Below are 21,920 nucleotides of genomic sequence, written 5' to 3'. Positions count from 1 at the left end.
GATATCTGATTCTGACATTGTATCCCCTTGATGCCTGCATTCCACCTTAAACTAAAGGTCATCTGTTTGAACGACCTGTTTGTGTATCTTGTGTAGTTTCTATGAAGTTAGAAACCAAGGACATGCATTCAGAGAATGAAAAGTCTGAAGTGGAATGTGAAACCAGGTTTACCTATTTGCCTGTGTGGGTCAGTTCCTCCTTGTCACAACCAATAAGAGATGGATGTTAAACTTAGGACTCCTACATTCAAGGTCTCAGTGAATTAAAACCTGAAGAGCTCAGACTACATTTAATAAACATTCTCTAGTAAACCTAGCCCACTAATGTCTGTCTCCTATGTTGGTCACATTATGTATTTATTTACATGTCTAATTAACCATGCCCAAGGCTCAGCAGTAAAGAATCCACCTGTAATACAGGAGATTTGGGTTTGATCCCTGGGTTGGGACGAATCCCTGGAGAAGGAAATGGCAAGCCACTCCGTGTTCTTGCCTGGGGAATCCCGTGGAGGGAGTCTCAAAAGAGTCGGACATGACTTGGCGACTAAACAAAACAACAAAAAAATAAACATCGTTTATCTTTGGGAAAAAGAATGTATTTCTTAATGTGCACAGTATTTTTCATAGTATTCTAGGAAAATTAACACGAGAAATACTTTTAAATGATTGTGATAGTGATGCGCATCTGATAGCATAATATGTTGTGCTGAAGAAATTCTTCTTTGGTTGATATTTCAGAAACTGAAGTTCCTGAATAGACTCATCTTGAATTTCAAATTTCTGCATGAGGAGGAAGCTATATCCATATCTTATCTCCTTTAAACCTTTTACAAAAGCAGAAAAGTGCTGATAACCTGGCATACACTTAGTGCACTATAAACATTAGAAAGACTTTAATTTTTATTGTTTGTAGTATCTGTTTTTCTGACCACAAATAATACATGTACATTCATAAAAATGGAATGTATAGGTAGGTGAAAAAAGAAAATAAAAATTCTATGTAATCACTGTTAGCATGTTGCTATGTAAAAGTCTGCATGTATTTTCAGTTTATTTTTACAAAATGGATCATATGCTAAATATAATATTCTAACTTGTTTTTTCCACTTACATGTCATGAAGGGAAAATGTACTTTTAATTAGAAATTATTTAGAATTGAAAGAAAAAAAAAAGAAACAGATTTTCCTAATTGAGTCTCCTCATTTTCATAGATGAGACTGTTAAACTCTAATAAAATTATATGGCTAAAGTAATTCCTATTTAGGTAGCATCAAAGCAAGAGAGTTCCAGAAAAACATCTATTTCTGCTTTATTGACTATGCAAAGCCTTTGACTGTGTGGATCACAATAAACTGGAAAATTCTGAAAGAGATGGGCATACCAGAACACCTGACGTGCCTCTTGAGAAACCTGTATACAGGTCAGAAAGCAAGAGTTAGAACTAGACATGGAACAACGACTGGTTTCAAATCAGTAAAGGAGTGTGTCAAGGCAGTATATTGTCACCCTGCTTATTTAACTTATATGCAGAGTACATCATGAGAAACACTGGGCTGGAGGAAGCACAAGCTGGAATCAAGATTGCCGGGAGAAATATCAATCACCTCAGATATGCAGATGGCACCACCCTTATGGTAGAAAGTGAAGAAGAACTAAAGAGCCTCTTGATGAAAGTGAAAGAGGAGAGTGAAAAAGTTGGCTTAAAGCTCAACATTCAGAAAATGAAGATCATGGCATCCGGTCCCATCACTTCATGGCAGATAGACGGGGAAACGGTGGAAACAGTGGCTGACTTTATTTTTCTGGGCTGCAAAATCACTGCAGATGGTGATTGCAGCCATGAAATTAAAAGACCCTTACTCCTTGGAAGGAAAGTTATGACCAACCTAGACAGCATATTAAAAAGCAGAGACATTATTTTGCCAACAAAAGTCCATCTAATCAAGGCTATGGCTTTTCCTGTGGTAGTGTATGGATGTGAGAGTTGGACTTTAAAGAAAGCTGAGTGCCAAAGAATTGATGCTTTTGGACTGTAGTGTTGGAGAAGACTCTTGAGAGTCCCTTGGACTACAAGGAGATCCAACTAGTCCATCCTAAAGGAGATCAGTCCTGGGTGTTCATTGGAAGGACTGATGTTGAAGCTGAAACTTCAATACTTTGGCCACCTGATGCGAAGAGATGACTCATTAGAAAAGACAGTGATGCTGGGAAAGATTGAGGGCAGGAGGCGAAGGGGATGACAGAGGATGAGATGGTTGGTTGGCATCACCGACTCGATGGACATGGGTTTGGGTGGACTCTGGGAGTTGGTGATGGACAGGAAGGCCTGGTGTGCTATGGTTCATGGGGTGGCAAAGAGTCGGACATGACTGAGCTACTGAACTGAACTGAACTGAACTGAAAGCCACATCTGTAACTCCAATCTCTTATATCCCACACCGCCATTTTATGCATTTTATCCCTTATATACTGTGACTAAATTCTGACTCAGTAAATTGGAATTAGAGAGCACGAGAAAGTCTTTGTCTCCCTCTAATGTGTTGTATCTTGGCTGAATATTTGCTGGGAAACACAGTGGGAATGATCGATTAACTCAGAATTTATTTAAAATATTTTGTAGAAAATAATTTGTGAATCACATTGATTGGTTTTTGATCTTTAAAGCTTGAAACTGAGGATAGAACAATCCTTTGTTTTTTTTGGCATTAAATCTTGGTACATCCCAAACTGCTATAAATCTTAAAACATTCTTATCTAAGTCAGTGTCAATAGAAATGTGGTTAAATCTAAGTAAGAGTTTCCTGACTTTTAAACTAGTGAGTTAAAAAAAATTACTATTTATGCTGTGGTAATTTGAGTTACAGAATCTAAAAATAGGTTCTATAATCTTATCAATTACTATCAAATTTATTTGCTAAATTTAGTACTAGAGTGACATTATCTGTACATTTTTTCTATAAAAACATCTAACAGAGCATCATTTTTGGGGTTTTGTGATATTGAGAGCTTTCTGGAATTTTACCAAAGTTCCACCCACAATCAAAACCAATGATCTGTGATCGTTGATTAATTCTGTCAGGTAGGTCAGAACTGATACTTTTTTGAATATATGCAAATTATCCTTAGTTTAAAGTTTCTGTTTTATCTTCCTTTTCTCCATTTATGTTTGTCTTCTTCTTTCTTTTCATTTTCCTCTTTATTTCCATTCTCTTAAAAATCTTGAGGCTGTTTCCCCCAGTTTTTCTTTATTATAAGAGATATTGAAATTAATCAATATATTCAGATTATACAAATGGCATTCACATACACAAACATTTTATGATGCTAATTAAAAAAAAGGTCTGGATTTCTAGGAAGGGAGCCAGAGCATTAGGAAGTGATTTATTTTCTCAAGTGAAAATAGCAATTCCAAATGATGAGAAAAAATTGCATTTACTCAACAATATTTATCACCATAACCTTGGTTACTGAATTTAGCATATAAATCAAGATAATAAACTCCAGTAGCAAAGACTTAATTTTTATAAATCATAACTTCCTTTAGCTCTTTTTTATACTGTGAGTCAAAAATTCCTAACAACTTCATTTGTTCTTAAGCGCACACTTGTCTCTTTTATAAGAGGGTGAAAAGCAGGGGGGATGGTTGACCAATGCTTCTTGACCTGCATATTTTTGGGGAGGACAGGGAAAAAATGTTTCTGGTATTTTCTAATTGTCAGCATTTCTTAACCAGTGTAAAGAAATGACCAGAGATGACAAAGTTTGCATGTGACAAGAACTTTATGTGATCAGAGTAAATTTAAGTAATGCTGAGAAGCAACCTACTCCAGTATTCTTGCCTAGAGAATTCCATGGACAGAGGAGCCTGGTGGGCTACAGTCCATGGAGTCACAGAGAGTCGGATACGAATTTGCCTATGTGTACTGAACTGTAACTTCCTCCAATTTTAAAGGAAAACTGGAGAAGGAAATGGCAACCCACTCCAGTGTTCTTGCCTGGAGAATCCCAGGGACGGGGGAGCCTGGTGGGCTGCCGTCTATGGGGTCGCAGAGTCGGACACGACTGAAGCGACTTAGTAGTAGTAGAGAAGTAAAACAAAAATATAAGAAATGGATTCCTTAGAGTTTTAAAGGCAACTTCCTTGCTGTAACGATGCTCTTAGATGAATACAGAAACTAGGCTCCATACCTGTGCCAGACAAAACCTAAAGACCATGTGTTTTCGTCATAGTGCTGCCTTTGCTGCCTTGGGTCCTGATGTGCCCAAGTAAGAGCAATCATTTAGCTTCCTACTCATGGATGAAACTCTGGGCCAGAGAGTTTTCTCTTGGAGCATAATCCATGAAATAGAGCCTGCGAAGGAAAGCTGCTAAATGTAACCAGCTGTTTCTAAATTATATTCTCCTAAAGCATGCGTGAATAATACAGTTCTTTGAGCCAAAGTTTCTTGCCACAGCCTAACTCCATCTCATTTAGTTATTCTACAGCCATAAGCAACCTATTAGAAAATTGTGCCCAGGAGAAGACAGAGCCAAATGATCCATATCTTAGATTCTGGCTGGTGATGGTTCAATGTGACGTGTGGTCACAATTGCAGGTGATGAGGAATAATCAGAACTTTTCCTCCTTGCTTCAACCAGTTGCAAGTTCATTCCTTTGACTCTAGGAAAGAAGCAAAACTGGCTATGTGTTTCATCTAGATTACTCAGAGAAGAGGAAAAATGTATGGCCAATACATACTGTAAGATCAGTGATATGCTTTTTAAGATGGTGAATGCCAACCGAATGCATTGGCATGACCATATATTTGTGTGTGTGTAGAGTAAACCTAAACATAACATGAAATTTACTAAACATATAAAAGTGTATGATTCAGGATATTTTCACATTCACTATGTTGCATAACCATCACTAATATCTAGTTCAAGAACATTTTCATTATCCAAAATAAATCCCATGTGCATCAGGCAGCCATTCTCCATTTCCTGATTTTTCCCCCAGTCTCTGGTCATCCACAGATTGCTTTCTATCTTTATGGATTTGTCTGTTCTGGATATTTCATACAAATGGAGTTATATAATATGTAACCTTTTGTGCATTATTTCTTTCAGGGTACTATTTTCAAGGTTCCTCTATGTTGTAGCATGCATCAGTACCTTATTCCTCTTTATGGCTGAATATGGAAGGTTTCCCAGGTGGCTCAGTGGTAAAGAATCTGCCTGCCAATGCAGGAGACACAGCAGACATAGGTTTGATCCCTGGGATGGGAAGATCTCCTGGAGGAGGAAATGGTAATCCACTCCAGTATTCTTGCTGGAAAAATCCCATGGACAGAGGAGCCTGGTGGGTTACAGTACATGGGGTTGTAGAGAGACTCGATTGTGCAGCTGAGCACACACACATACACATGCATATACCACTTTTTCTTTATCCATTCATCACTTGATGAACACTTGGGTTGTTTCCATCTTTTGACTATTGTGATTAGTGCTGCTATAAGACCAAGTTTTCTTTTGTTTTTTTACTTAAAATTTGATTTGCTGATTTGTCTTCTAGGGGACCCAAGACCCACCAGGAAGTTTGGTGGGGCTGAATTTCAAGTTGCAAATTACTCTAGCTGGAAATTAGAGTTAGAAGCCCTTGGGAAGACGGTGAATGATGTTAAAGGCAACCCACTCCAGTACTTTTGCCTAGAAAATCCCATGGACGGAGGAGCCTGGTGTCCATGGGATCGCAAAGAGTCAGACATGACTGAGCGACTTCACTTTTTTTTTTTTCTTTCACTTTTTATGGACTTTTGAGCTCTCATCTTAGTTCTGCCACTAACAGGTTATGCATATAATTTGGGGTAGATCAGTTCACCTTGCAGGGGCTTTGTTTACTTTCTGTAAAATGGGAGGGTAGAACTCACATTTCTTTTAGGATTCAGTGCCCACAACAGGCTGTGCAATCGCCCTGTGTTCCTCATCATCTAACACAACTTTCTGCACCATCACAGCTGCTATCATGTAAACTACAAAGGAGTAAAGATGCTCCTTTTCTATGTGCAAGGTGTGACCATAAGGTGTGGAGAAGATCAAGGCCTGAAATCATTCAAATGTTGCAATAGCAGCAGGGCTTGAAATAACATAGCTCAAAATATGAAAACACTGATTGTCTCTGCCACCAAGAATCTGAAATAAATGCTTCAGGCTGAGATGACCTAGCCACAAATAACATGGGAGAAATGGGTTCCATTAAATCTTTGACACTTCCAATGCCCACTATTTATAGCTGCTGCTCCGACTCTGTCCGGTTCTGTGCGACCTCATAGATGGCTAGCTAGCAACTTTTTAGGGTGGGGTGGGTTATTCAGTATCAAAGGCAATTTTGACTTGCACTCCAAGGTTTCTTACTCCTTTCACTAAGGTAGGCAAACAGTGCCTGGTACACTTTCCTCTTTAGTAAAATGAAAATGATACTAGGCCAATCTCAACTTGTCCTAAATGGCAATCAGGCAGGCTGTGAGTACCTTTCAGGTGGAGAGAGCTGGGGTGCATGATAGATTAAGTATTGATTATTTACTCTTCTCTTTCTATTTCTGCTTGATGATTAAGGAATAAGATCTAGATGTGTGATCCTAGGCAAGCCACTTTTCTTCTCAGCAAATCACTTATCCAATGTATAAAATAAAAGGGTCGTCTATTTTGAAAATATCTATTCTTGGTTTTGGTTGAAGTCACTGACTTAAACTATTCATGGCTGGCAATGTGGCAACAAGGGTGAAGGATTAAGAATAAAACACAATCTAACTTAATTGTACTTTTAGGTGTGAAACGCTAAGAAGACAGAGATAACCAGAGATGATAATGGCTAAAACCGGAAATATGAGACCGATATCCATAAATGGAGATAACACATTCAAAAGCGCTCAATCATATATAGTAAGCAGCTTGGGTAATTAGAACATAGATTCCCCCCTTCAAATTACTTTGTGACAATTGTAGTCCAGTTGACTTTATCATTTATTCATTCAAAAGTATCTGTCTTTGTCTCTGCACAAATAAAGCTCTGATAGGTGAGAATTAACCTTCAGCTGAAGCAGCCTCTGCATTTCATTTTGTCACTAAGACTAGTAGATAAAACTTTGCTTCCCTGGCAACAATTTCCACATCTCCCCACCCTATTCTTCGCTCCCCCAGCGAGGGGACCCTGTAGAATAAAAAGTCAGCAGGAACTACTCTATTTCCCTACTAAGGGATGCGCAGGAAGTCCACAGCCCAGAGCCGTCCATTTTTACCTGACTTTATGATGTAGATTAATTTCCTAGGGACTGAAAATTCACCTACCACGTTTATTTAAGTAAGTTCTTGGCCAGCCCATATTTTCACCCTTTAATGGTAATAAAGCTAAAATTTCTTTCCAGTCACTTTGCATGTCATTTCCTTTCTCTTTAGCTCTCTTTCTCAGTGAGATGATTGATAGATCCTTCTTTAGCAATCACTTTGGTAGATGATTTTCTTTTTCCTTTGAAGTCGATTTTGAAAGGAGTTACACTGTGATGAGCTAATTAGCATAAAAACACAGTATATAACCTTAATTAGGCATGATTATAGGCTCAACGTAATGGGATGTCCTGAAACTGCACGCTATGCAAATATTAGACTCTTCATTCTTCCCGTTACATCTGAAACCATCAAGTAAAGGATGTTTTGCAGTATGTACCACACTCAATGCCAGGTGCAAATTTTTCAACAAAAGACTTTTTTTGAGGGGTGGTGTACTAGTTGGGGAAAGGATTATAGCAGGTTTAGAAAAAAGAAAAAAAACCTTTACAAGTTCAGCTAAGCTCAGGATGAGCTTTACAAATTCAGAGGAGTTTTACAATTAAGTAATAACAACCCAGTTACCCTACCCAACCCATATCTCATCTGGAATTCTGAAGGCACTTCACTGTAGGCATCACTGTGAGTTATGCAAATGGACAGATCTTTCAAATCCAGTAACCACTAAGAGTACTACAAAACCAGTCTGGGGTTTACTCAGACTAGTAGGATATAGGAAGATGGTGAGGAAATGAAATCACAGTGAATCCCCGAACCCTAATTTTAGCCAATTATTTTCATTTCCTTTACCACCAACCTTTTTTAAAAAAAAAATTAGAGTGATAAAAGTAAATAACAAAATTGATTTTCCCCTTCCTACCCTGAAATGACAACATCCAAGGATATGATACCCTCAGACATTTGAATATTCAACCACTGAATATTTGAGAGCTCACAATACAGAAATCTTTGATTATGTCTAGAGTTGTGAGTTTTCAGACTCGGAAAAAGAAAGTGAAGTCGTTCAGTCGTGTCCAACTGTTTGCGACCCCGTGGACTATAGCCTGCCAGGCTCCTCTGTCATTGGGGTTTTCCAGGCAAGAGTACTGAAGTGGGTTGCCATTTCCTTCTCCAGGGGATCTTCCCGACCCAGGGATCAAACCCGGATCTCCTGCATTGCAGGCAGACTCTTCACTGTCTGAACCACAAGGGAGATGCTTTTCAGACTCAATCATTTGATTCCAGATACTGATGACATTGAAAACAGCAAAAATTGAATAAATGTGTGAGTGTTAGAAAAGAAAGAACCCGATATTAGTCTAATGCACCATCCAGTCACTAGTAATGATAATGTGTGTGCTCAGTTATTTTGCTTCAGTCATGTCTGACTCTTGGTGACCCTAGGACCTGTAGCCTGCCTAGGCTACAAAGCTGCTCTTGTCCATGGGAATTTTCAGGCAAGAATACTGCAGTAGTTGCCATGCCCTTCAGAGTGGTGATAATAAAAAAAGGGTTTATATATGAAACAACTGAAGTTTGAAATCCATGCTTTTCTCTGTATTTAATTGATGAGTTAACATTTACCGGGCATGGACTACTATATGCTAAGCACAGCTTTCAACATTTTATTGGCATAGTTGAATGTCAATAACCATTGAATCATTACAATAACCCTACAAGATTATTGGCTACCATAACTAGCCATATTTTATAGATGATGAAGCTGAGGATCAGAGAAGTTCGAAAACCTCACCCAGGATACATCTAGTAAGCAGCGGAGGCAGGGTTTGAACTCATGTCTGTCTGACTCCAGCCATACTCTTTCTTAACCACTGTGCTGGGCTCACTGGTGCTTATCAGTCCTCTGATGGAATCCTTACTTATTAGTACCTTCCCTAGAGCTGGAAATGAGGTGCAAGAGCAATGAAAGTGTTGAGAATGAAATCAAAATGCAGAATTCTCCATTGCCTGTTTTATACAAAGGAGTTCTTAGTCAGATGCTAGGTGTGGAGTGAGGATGTTGCTGTTGTTTAGTCACCAAGTCATGTCTGATTCTTTGTGACCCCATGGACTGCAGCATGCCAGGCTTCTCTGTCCTTTACTATCTCCCAGAATTTGCTCAAACTCATGTCCACTGAGTCAGTGATGCCACCCAACCAAGTCATCCTCTGTAGCCCCCTTCTCCTGCCCTCAATCTTTCCCAGGGATGAGGGTGCAAGATAGAATTTGAAATAGGGGAGACAGAATTGCACACAACTGTAGTGAATGCAAACTTACATGATAGGACTTATTATTATTGCTAATGAGATAATAGGGGAAAAGAAGTACTGGGTAGGATGAGGCCAGGATTTAAAGCCAGTTTTCACCACATACTAGCTTTAGGACTGGGTCAATGAGAGACTCTACAGGAAACAGGTGATTCAAATAAGAGACTCACTGAAAGTACTACAATTGACCCTTGAACAATGTGGGAGTTAAGGAAAATCTGCACATAATTGAGAGTCGACATTTGGTATCCGTGATTCCTCCATAACTCTTGCTTCTGTTGATTGAACCAGCCAAGCGTGGTGTGGTACTGTAGTACCACTGGAAAACACACACACACACATATACATGCACCTGCACTTCAAACTCGTATTGTTCAAGGGTCAACTGTATTTTAGAGGTATTAAAGAGGGTAAGGGGCTGAAGATGTTAAAGCACTCAGATGCTAGCAACAGTAGAAGCTGATACCACTTCCAGGACTGAAAGGAGCAGGGGAAGAAACAGAACTGGCATTCTAGAAGTGTCGGGGAATACCGCAGGAGCTATAGTTGTGCAAAGCTAATGTTTCTGCCAGAGGCAGGGCCTGAATCTGGGAGAAAGCAGGGAAGAAATATTCTGACCTCCATCCTCATGCCCTCTGACCTTATGCCAGTGCCTTAAATTAGCTGACTCCTCCCAGAGGCCAACCTGCCTGAGAATCAAGTCCTCTACAGGGTCTGTCTCCTAGGTAGAGAACAGATGTGAGGAAAGGGGATGGAGAATAACCTTAAACAAGCCATTCCTCTCTCTAAATTTCAGTTTGCTTATCTGTGTATCTACTATATTAATAGTGGTCTTATAATTTCTACTTCCAACATTTTACTTTGAAACTTTGCTGTATAACACAGGGAGCCCAGCTTGGCAGTCTGTGATGACCTAGAAGGGTGGGATGGAGGTGGGGTTGAAGGGATGCTTGCGAGGGGATACATGCATGCTTATGGCTGATTCGCATTGTTGTATAGCAGAAACCAATAAATATTATAAAGCAATTATCCTCCAATTAAAAATAAAAAAGAATTTATAAGAGTAGTACCATGAGCACACCGATGTAGTCTTTACCTTAGATTCTCCAGCTGTTAACATTTTGTCATTGCTGTCTTATTAGTATTATTCTGTCTACTAATACAAACATATACACATATCATTGCTGAACCATTTGAGAGTTATTTGCCAACTTTATCCCTAAATATTTAAGCAAATATCACTCCAAAACAAAGATGTTTCCCTATATAACCCTAATAAGACAATATTTGGCCAACTTAAAATTAACGCGCTATCATCAGCTATAGTCTATATTTCAAATTTGCCCAAATATCTCAATAATGCACTTTATAGTTGATTTTTTCAATCGAGGCTTGCGCATTGGATTTTGTTGTCATGCCTCCTTAATTGCATTTAATCTAGAACAGTTTTTTCAGGTTGTTTATTTTTTAATCTTTCATAATATTAACGTATTTGAGGACTCAAAGGCCAGTTTTGAAGGCCAGTTGCTTTGCAGGATGCTCCCACTATGAATTTTTCTAGTTGTTTTTTCATAATGTGATTCAGTTTAAGCTATTTTGGCAGTAATGCTACAGAGGTGTGTTCTTCTCAGTATATTGCATCTGGACCTGATGTCAGAAAGGCCCATCATAGGTGATCTTCAGTCTGATCACTTGGTTAAAGCAGTATCTGCTAGATTTGTTGATTATTTTCTCTCTTTGTAAATATCAAGTCATCTACTGGATAATAAATGTGAATATATCTTTTTCACCGATACTCTTTCACGCAGTGGCTTTTACAGCTGCTATTTTGCAGAAATAGTTTCATAAAAGTGTATTTAGGGGACTTGGTAAGAGTTCTTTACAAGTTTTTACTGTGATTCTCATCTCTTTTTATGTTAAACTGTTTTCATTGATTTATCTATTAAAATAGTCGTAATGTGTTCATCATGTGTCTTGGGCCTGTGAAATTTTCACCTGTGGCTTCATAGCTGTCTACGTTAACATCTTGAGCTCAGCTCCTTCTCCTGAGCTCTAGATCCACATGGCAAGTGCTTTTGAGTGCCCTCACCTTACCATCTATGGATACCTTAAACTCAACATACCTGAATGAAACTCACCATCATCACTTTCTGGTCTGATTTTCTTACATTTTCTATTCCAATAAATTACGCTTCTGTTTTCTCAGTGACTCTGCAACTCAGATGGTAAAAAAAAATCTGCCTGCAATGCAGGAGACACAGGTTTGATCCCTGGGTTGGGAAGATTCCCTGGAGGAGGGCATGGCAACCCACTCCAGTATTCTTGCCTGGAGAATCCCCATGGACAGAGGAGCCTGGCAGGCTACAGCCCATGGGGTGGCAAAGAGTCAGACACGACTGAGCGACTAAGCACAGCACACATTTGCTGAGTAGCCAGCCACCATAATAGGTCTTTAACATACCTGACGTACATTATCTCATTTAATCCTTGCCATAGCATTGAGGCTATTTTCTGAAAATCATAGCCCCAGATTGACAGGTAGCAAGTCATTGTACTAGAATTCAAACCCAGTTCTCTTTGACTTTAAATCCTTTGCTTTAGTATAGTGATTAACAGCATCATTTGGCTTCAAATCCTGACTCTCCTACCAATGACAGGGGATTGGATAAGTCTCCTTAATCCTAGAGAATTTCATGGACAGACCATGGGGTCACAAAGGCCCAGACACGACCAAGCGACTTTTACTTCACACTCCTTAACTCTCAGTGCTTTGGTTTTCTCCTTTATACATTGGGAAAACCAGTAATCCCTTGCCATTGCCTTAGTTTAGACCAGGAGATGGCAAACAATGTCTTGCGGGTCAAATCCAACTTCCTCCTATTTTTGTAAATTTTGTTTTTCATTGAGGTATGATGGACATTAAAAAAATGTTTTATTGGAACACAGCCATACCCATTCATTTATGAGTTCTTTGTGGTTGCTTAAACCTTACAACAGAAAAGTTGAGTAGTGGCAACAGAGACCATTTTGTGTGGCCTGTGGAGCCCGATCGACCCTCTATAGAAAAAGCTTGCCAATACCTGGTTGCCTGGGGTGTTGCAATAGTGTCCTTCTGGGTTTTCCTGGTTATATCTTATTCCTCCTTGAGCTCATCTTACCCATCCATCCTCCTGTGTTGGGGGAATTTCCCTAAAATGTGAACTTAATCATGCCTATTTGCTCCTTATGGTGCATTGAAGACTAAGAACCTAGACTTCTACCTACCAGTGATTCCCATACTCATCTTGTTCTCTGGCTGTAATGAATGTTAATACTTTGTGCTCTTTCCAGCCTGGCATGGGCTGTTCCTTCTGTTTGAGTATCTGTCTTCTGCCCCTTGTCTTTAACAATAAGTTCAGGGCTTACTTCCTCTGAGAAGTCCTTTCTGACTTCCATAGGCTGAACCAATGGCTTCTGCTCTTCTGTGGCAATACTTCAATTCCAGCACTTATTCCCAATTTCCCAATCATGGGTTTAATCATCTGCCTTGCGACTGCCTTGGCTTCCTCCCAAGATTAGGATCATACATTTTTCACTTTTGTATCTCCAATGCCCAGACTGGGATCTGACCCTTGAATAAGTGACCATTAGGTTTGTATCGCCTGCTGGCATTTTAGCTGTGGTTTGAGGGCTTCTGTAAGGAGCTTGTGGAGGATAGCAAAGAGCCAGGTCAGGAGAGATTTCCAGGAGGAGGTGATGTTGCCTCCTGGAGGATGAGAAGGAGGATAAAACAAAGTAATGGGAAGAAGAAGCCAGGAGGAACAGTTTTGGCAAAGGTGATGAAACCTGAAAGAGTGTGCTGGAGAGACGACATTCAGAGGAAAGGGGCACGTGAGGGAATGCTGCAAGACAGGCTAAGATGAGACGCATCAGGCCTGTATTCCCCAGAGTGCCCTCTGCAGTGCTGAGGAGCATGGGCACGTGAGACCACAAAGGACTGCAGGAGGCCAGCATCACACCATCTGCTTGTGGGTCAGTCTTCTAGAAGTCCTTTAAGGCACTATGTTTTTGTCTGGTCATCATTCAATTCTATTCACACACAGTTTCTGGCATCTCAAAGCCTCTGAATAAGTGTTTCTTTCATCACTGAAATACATGAAAACTCCTCAGTTTTAAGAGTGATATAGTCCCCAATGCTTAGCATTTTCTTAGAGGATGAACATTTGTTCTCTTTACAGCTTTCATAAATTTAAGCACTTCAGTCATATTTAACCTCAGTTCCTGGATTTTCTGTTTGAAAAGCTCCCATTAGAGAAAAAAAAAAAAGAAAATCTATCCTCTGATGGAAGGTTCGAATATCTTGGATCATTGACTTTTTCTGGACCTTATCCAACTCTGTTTTGTCTTTGAGGAGTTAGATCTCTTAAGAATGCACGAATTTTTTCTTAATCTTCAAAACTAGAGGCAGATCAATTTATTTCTTGTGATTTGGATATTTTCTCTTAACAGAATGCTAAATGGAGCTAGGAGAAATAAACTCTGCTTTGCAAAGCACGCCAAGGATGGTGTCTCACAGGTGGAAAGCTATTATGAATGGTGCCCAGACTCATTCGGGAGGCTTCCCTGGTAGCTTAGTTGGTAAAGAATCTGCCTGCAGTGCAGGAGATTCCTGAGTCTCTGGAAGACTCAGGAAGGTTCCCTCGAGAAGGGATAGGCTACCCACTCCAGTATTCTTGGGCTTCCCTGGTGGCTCAGACCGTAAAGAATCCATCTGTAATGGATTTCATCTGTAATCCACCTGTAAAACAAAACAAGACTTGGGTTTGATTCCTGGGTTGGGAAGATCCCCTGAAGGAGGGCATGGCAAAACTTCCAATATTCTTGCCTGGAGAATTCCCATGGACAGAGGAGCCTGGTGGGCTACAGTCCATGGGGTTGGAAAGAGCTGGACACAACTGAGCAACTAAGAACAGCACAACAGACTCATTCTGTCTTTAACACAAGGGCTCAGAGGGCCAGCAGCTAAAGCAGTTCTGGGGGGTGTCAGTGAAATAAATTGGGTGACAAAAGATGCCTAGACGATTAGATAAAACTGGGACTTAGGGGGGCTCCTGCGCTCCAGGAAATTCTCCAAGTCTCCACTTATCCTCAAAGTGAACAAGAAGCTTCAGTTTCAAATTGAGTGCATTTTCCATCCATGGATCGGCTTGTTTTGCTCAGTTTTACTTTGAGTGTTTGAGGTTATCTCTTCGACGTAGCAGCTAAACCCACGTCTTCCTTTCTCGTAAAACCAAAACAAAAAGGATAGATACATGTGCCTTCTGTGTGTGCACATGTTACATACCTGGGATCAAAGCCAGCTATATAAAGTCCTTGATTCTGTGTGGGTTCAAACACATTTCAAAGCTTCAAGATCCTGAAAGTTTTTGCTCTGCTTCCTGAAGACCTGAACAAGCGCTCCCATAAAGCCATGGCTTGCTCTGGATCCCAGAGTCATGGGACTTGGCGGACTTCTCGGACCTGGCCCTGGACTGCCCTGTTTTTCCTTCTCTTCATTCCTGTTTTCTCTAAAGGTGAGTGAGACTTTTGGAGCATGAAGGTGGAGGAGGTGTTTCTCCCACTGGGTTTCATTTCTTTTCTCAGTCAAGGGCAGAGATTTATAGCAAAGCCAGAAGCTAAAGGTGAGACTCCAGTCTCCTGGTTTGGGCAGCTTTGTATTCCAAGGCAGGCAAGGGACAGCTAGAAGGAGCAAACCAGCAGAGACACAGCTAGCAACAGCTTACTGGGCATGGAGTGGAAGCTTAATGAGTATATGTGAGTTGGTCTGGGAGACAGGAGAAATTTCAGACACTTCCATAAGACTGGAAGAAAATACTGTAAAGGTAAGCGATGTAAGAGAGAAGAGAGACCATCCTAAATCCATTTGGGCTTGGAATAAGGGTTAGCTCAAGGTTTCCTTTTTAAAACACATTGATTGAAGCAGATTATGAGATGTTTCTTTCCTATCAATTCAAGGTTTTAAGGTCTTCTGATTCATTTTTATAAACAAATGAGCCTGCTTGTTTAACATTGCAGCCTTCTTTACTCAATGCAAGGTTTTAAGATCCACTGAGTCAACTGTATAAACTAGTTAGCTAGTAATTATTTTTAAAATGAAGCAGTTTGAAGTAGTAAAACAAAAAAAAAGGGAAGAAAGAATGAAATAATAAAGGAATGAACAAAAGAAAGGGCCATAGGTCTGTTTGGCATAAGACACTTAATTGTTGCCTGACTTATCTCTGAACTTTAGGGGCAGGTTCCCCAGTTTTCAGATGAAATAAAGCCCTTTAAAGGCTGATACTAGGTTTGTTACATGGTTTACAGTGGTGATCTTTTCTAATAAATTTCTGCTTTCTATCCCTGTAGACCTCGGTTGAAAAACTATGTGGTTTGTACAAAGTAGGGGCTCAAAAAATATTTGCTTATTCAATTTTTCCTGTATAAGAAATATTCACACATATTTTCTTAGTTTACATGTTTTAAATAATGTAAAGGTTAAATATCCAGAGAAACAATCACATTTACTTTTAAGAAAATTTGTCTCAACCTGTCTCTGGGATCCGCTCCTGGTGGATGTTGGAAAATGAAGTGTGACCAGATTTGGTGGCGATAATTGGAAGCTTGCTTTGGGGGAGGGCAGGAAACTTGGTCTCCTTTAGGTTTAGAGTCAACACAACAAATGGAAGCATGCAATGATGCACAAAAACATCCTTTAATACAGGGTGGGATTTAAGTACTACGGTGGAGTTGTAATAGTACAGAGGATGCTCAGAGGGCATCTCTGGTAGACAGAAATGAGGGCTGAGGAAGAAAACTGTTGTCTAGCCAACCAGGGTTGCTGCATTACCCATGGCAATGGCGCTGCCATATTATTCTCTCTTCTGGGTGTCCATACAGGTGCCTGGGGGAAAGACTAGTGCTTTCAGTTTAAAGGAACAGGTGTCCTGGAAACTCAGACTGGAGTAGTAAATTAGGATCAGGTTATAGAGACAGTGAGTGTTATTTACTTTATTTGATTTTGCAGTCGACGGCTCAGAGGTCAAAGAATCCGCCAGCCAATGCAGGAGACATGGCTTTGGTCCCTGGGTCAGGAAGACCGAGGAGGAGGGTCTTTTGCCATTTCCTCCTCCAGGAGGAAACCTACTGGCAACCTACTCCAGTATTCTTGCCTGGGAAATCCTATGGCTAGAGGAGCCCAAAGGACTACAGTGTACGGGGTTGCAAAGAGTCAGACATGACTCAGCAACAACAACCAAGTGTATAAGGCATGAAAAGGTTTGAAGAGAATGAGTTACTCAGTTCCATCCAAGTTTTGAGTGTCACTTGTATGATGGGTGGACTAGAAAGGGGCTGAGTTACTTATAGGAAGGTAATTTGTCATGAAGCCATCATTTTTTATATGATGTGAGTCCTTTTGCATGGAAAGCTGGCCTCCCTTCTCCTGTAGAAGTGAGAAGACAAAGGATAGAGGAATACAAGATGTTCAAGTGAAGGAGAGAGGGTGGAGGAAGGGGTGATGGCAGTGTCAGGGGAAGCCCATAGAAGTGAATGGCAGGGTTGCCTCAGCCTACAGAGGAAGCGACCCGGTGCCCTCCCTCTGCGGCTTCCTCCATCAAGCAGCATCCTTTACTCTGTGGTAATAACACAGGGAAGTGGGGTGGCCAGCACGTTAGCCAGGGCTCGGCTCCCCATGGGCAATCGAGATCCAAGGCCAGGTTGACGTAAGCAGAGGTAATTAAGGTGTACTTTGAGAGGTAAGGCAAGATTTTCTACCTCAGCCTCCAAAATTTCCCCTACTACCTTTTACAGTTCCTACAGCTCTATTATAACTTTAGAAGACCAGAGTTGGGAGGCACTGTGATGTCATCTGAGCTAAACCCCTCTTTTGCATGGGAGGGAAAATGAAGGCTATGAGGGAGGTGCAGCTTTCCCCAAACCATGTATTTCATGGTAGAGCCAGCCCTTCTGTTTGTCACATCGGTGTTCTCATTGCCACAGCCAACTGCCTTCCAAAAACTGTTTTCCAGTAAGGAAGCACCTTTATGGAAGAGAAGCCAGAAGGCAGCAAGAGATGGAGGGAGGGGGCATTGGGGTGGACGGAAGAGGGGAGGGGTGGGGAGGGTGATAGGTTTGTTGATGAGGGGAGAGAAGGGTTGACAGGTGAAGTTGGAGGGGGCCGTCAGAGATCACCCTGCCCAAGGGTTTGCCTGGACCTGGTGGTGGGTGAGCTTGAGTTCATTGATTTCCCTTTGGTTTTCCCACATTAGGGATGAATGTGACCCAGCCTCCAGTGGTGCTGGCTAGCAGCCGGGGTGTTGCCAGCTTCACATGTGAATATGAGTCTTCAGGCAAAGCTGATGAGGTCCGGGTGACAGTGCTGCGGAAGGCAGGCAGCCAGGTGACCGAAGTCTGTGCTGGGACCTACATGGTGGAGGATGAGCTAACCTTCCTGGATGATTCCAGTTGCATTGGCACCTCCAGAGGAAACAAAGTGAACCTCACCATCCAAGGGCTGAGGGCCATGGACACTGGGCTCTATGTCTGCAAAGTGGAGCTCATGTACCCGCCGCCCTACTACATGGGTGAGGGCAATGGAACCCAGATTTATGTCATTGGTGAGCATCACTGACCGGCACTTTTTCCACTGCTGTCTCTTCTTTGCCACGCAAACAAATTGGCCCCTTGATTTTGGGTCATTCGTGTTCAGGATTGTGGGAATTCTTGTTAAGAGTTTTCTGGCACAGACACAGAGAACAAATGTATGGACCCCAAGAGGGGAAAGAGGCTGGTGGTAGGATGAATTGGGAGATTGAGATCGACATATATACTTTGTGGATATTATGTATAAAATAGATAACTAATGAGAACCTACTGTAGAGCTTGGGGAACTCCACTCAGTGCTCTGTGGTGACCAAAATGGGAAGGAAATTTAAAAAAAGGGGGGGGAATATATGTATATATATAGCTGATTCACTTTGCTCTGCAGTTGAAACTAGTGCAACATTGGAAAGCAACTCTACTCCAACAAAAATTAACGAAATAAAGACTTCTCTGGCATAACATGTGGTAGTCCTGCTTAGTATGGATGGTGAGACAACAGCATTTTGACTCTAAGATGAGTTGAGGAAGGTGTTTTTCCTCCCAGCAGGTAGGGGCGCTCATTCTGGAGTGATGGCCAGCATGAAATTTGGCCTTGGCCTTTGATCTGAAACTCCTAGTCAAGTAGCCCCAAGAGACAGACTTAGCTGGGGGCCAGCGATTCTATTTAGGGGTGGACATCAAGGTTTGGCAGCTTGAACTTATTCCCTTTCTCACCAGTAGCAGGAGTAAGGCCCTAGAATTTAGAAAGCATCTCAGGGAAGCTCTACTTTCTTCTCTATTGCAGATCCAGAACCATGCCCGGATTCTGATTTTCTCCTCTGGATCCTGGCAGCAGTTAGTTCAGGGTTGTTTTTCTACAGCTTCCTCATCACAGCTGTTTCTTTGAGCAAAATGGTGAGTGCAATGTGGGCAATGCACCGTTCTTGGTCAGGATGCCTTTAGTGATGATAAATGACCAAGTGACGCCGTTGAGTCGAGTTCTCTTGAGGTGAAGCAGTAAGTGAAGAAGAGCAAGGACAGTGGTAAAGAACACACTAGAACCCTTGGCATTGGCCTTTGAGGTTTCAGGATGACTAATAGTTTAGATGAGTGTGTTTGACATTGAATGTTTGTGTGCTTTTGCACTAGGTTTCAGTTTGAGTAACTCTGTGAATAACACGGCGCAGCTGTTTTGCTCTTTATCTCCATAACAATTGTACTTGAGTTATCATAACCCTGAAACCCAAAACGAGGTTGGGCAAAATGCTGCTGGAGAAGATCACCTGGGTGGTTAGTGTCCCTCACTTCACCTGGAAGCCACCTCTCTGTGCCCCATTACTTGAGCCTTCCTTGTCTAAGCTGTAGGTGTCCACGTAACCCCTGCCCAGGGCTCCCTGGTACCCAGTCTGCTTGACTGGCAAGTCTTACCCTCCTTTCCAGCGCAGTAAGAGAGAACCCAGTTTTTATTTACTGCAGCTGTAGAAGAGACAGAGGTCTGGAATCAGTGCTCCGGTCAGTTTCTCTCTGACAGTCACTTTCAGCCTCCTTTGCCTATGGCTGGCTTTGCCATCACAAACCTTCCTCTCCCCTCCCTCTTTGCCTCCCTCACCTCCACATTCTATTCCCAGATGCTCTATAATCTGTTCTGTGGCAGTAGCTTCTTTCTACCTCATTTGCTACAAACTGCCACGCAGACTAGTACATTAGACCTTGGTTTACTGAGGTGATAAAAACTGGAAATCAGTGTGGACAGAGAAAACAACGAATCAAAAGTATATGAGGAGTAGAGATGAGGACTACAGCTCTCAAAGAGAATAATTGAAGTTTATTATCTTAGCAAGCTCACCCCCTGACACACAAGACCCAGTCAGTTATCGCAGGCGTTTTGGAAGTTCTTTCTAAAGCTGTTTCAGAGTTCCTTCCTCCTGTCTCCCTGTCAGGGAAAATGATTTCTATTTTATGTCAATAACACAGGGTTTTTTTTTTACATGAAATGAATTTTAATAGCTGAATCAAGAAAATCTCCTGAGGCTTATAATTTTGCATGTTGTGAACATTCATTTTTCAGTGGGGTAGGGACCCAATATTTGTTGATTCCTATTACAGTTAGAAGTGGCTTCTGTATTCCTCAGTACTAATGATTGTTTCTTTTTATGTTTGGCAGCTAAAGAAAAGAAGCCCTCTTACTACAGGGGTCTATGTGAAAATGCCCCCAACAGAGCCAGAATGTGAAAAGCAATTTCAGCCTTATTTTATTCCCATCAATTGAGAGACCATACTGAAGAGAAAGGACTATTTTCTAATTTCTAAGAGCTGAGGCAATTCTAACTTTTTGCTATCCAGCTATTTTTGTTTGTTTGTGTTTTGGGGGGGATTCATCTCTGACATAAAGCAGGATGCAGAACCCCAGTTCAGTGTACTACAATTTTAAGGAAAGGAGCAGAAGAACAGAGCCAGGCTGGCTCTGTCACATCTGGTCCAGTTACAGTAGAAGCATCACGTGAGAGCGTGTTGGGGAAGCAGCATTACGACGCAGGGTCAGGGACAACAGTTAGGGAATAGTACCATCCCAAGAAAGCAATGAAAGAAGGAGGGGAGAGGATGGTATTGTATACATCTTGTATTTACCCATGGGAAGTTTCTAGCTGAAATGTCTTTAAGTAAAATACTTATGCTGTGTTATTTTTCTTAAGTATATAATTATGTGAAGACTTTAAAAATACTCACATGGCTATATTTTAGTCAGTGATTCCAAAGGTTGTATTGTAACAATATGTATTTTTTTATTTGATAGTATTGTGCATGGGGACCACATGTGCTTTTGTGTATTTGCTGATTGTCTGAATAGAAACACTATATGGCAGTGTCTTCCCATCATGGGTTCAGGGGAAGTTTTATGGTGGAGACTCAGGACACTAATACACTGGGTAGAGTACAAGGTCACGTGCCAACTGGCTTAGAAACCGGATAAGGTCATAGCTGATCCTTGCAGACATGTGGGCTGCATTGGTGGTGACATTGCTTTGGGCTTTTATGCCAGCTCCTTTCCCTTCCTTTAACAAGGAAGCCAAAACAGGTGGCATCTGAGTTAATTTGATGGAATATCATCGTCGTGGAGAAATCGGCTCATTTCAGGAGTCTTGTGGGTATGAACCTCAAGAAGCTCCAATTCCACTGGGCGCCAATTCCTTACACATGGTTAATGCCACAGACAGGAAAAAGCAGCAAATGGCAAAACAGGGTGCAAAGGTCTCTGAAAACTAACACTGTTGGTGTTTTTTAACTTGATATTTTCCATGAAAATGCAACAACATGTATAATATTTTTAATTAAATAAAAATCTGTGGTGGTCGTTTTCCAGAGTTGTTTTTAACCTTCCGTAGATGTGAGTATTGTGTTTATTTTTGATTGATTCATTCAGCACTTGGTTGACTCTTCAATATTAGGAAGAGCGGGAACAAATTTAAAGAAACCCCAAAGGGCAAATCACGCTTCATGAATCAGCTGTCCACCAAATCTTTACCTGCAAGCCCCTCTTGGAAGGAATTCATCCTTTGTCTTTTTGATTTCTTCCTCACTGTTTGGGATACAAAGCAGCTACCACACACAGCTCCAGCAGCCCTTAATAAATCACACAGCGTTCTCTTTAGCACAGGTTTCTCACCTCCTCTTTCTTACCCAGGCCTTTCTCAACTCTACTGAAACACAGATTACAGTTGTCATGGCAACTCCATTGTCGTCAACCCTGCAG

The 21,920-nt window shown here is 41.2% G+C and overlaps 1 protein-coding gene across 1 annotated transcript in view; it reads left to right on the top strand.

The window, feature by feature from the left end:
- Positions 1 to 21,524, top strand: part of CTLA4 (cytotoxic T-lymphocyte associated protein 4) — a 63,987-nt gene extending 42,463 nt beyond the window's left edge. The window contains exons 2-5 of the mRNA XM_005676404.3: positions 14,995 to 15,123; positions 17,857 to 18,204; positions 18,975 to 19,084; positions 20,334 to 21,524. Of these exons, the coding sequence (XP_005676461.2) occupies positions 14,995 to 15,123; positions 17,857 to 18,204; positions 18,975 to 19,084; positions 20,334 to 20,438 (692 nt within the window). The 3' untranslated portion in view covers positions 20,439 to 21,524. The remainder of the gene's footprint in view (positions 1 to 14,994; positions 15,124 to 17,856; positions 18,205 to 18,974; positions 19,085 to 20,333) is intronic.

The sequence above is a fragment of the Capra hircus genome, chromosome 2, assembly GCF_001704415.2.
Source record: "Capra hircus breed San Clemente chromosome 2, ASM170441v1, whole genome shotgun sequence".
NCBI lineage: Eukaryota > Metazoa > Chordata > Mammalia > Artiodactyla > Bovidae > Capra > Capra hircus.
Note: the sequence above shows the minus strand (reverse complement) of the source record. Positions and strands in the feature narration are given on the sequence as shown.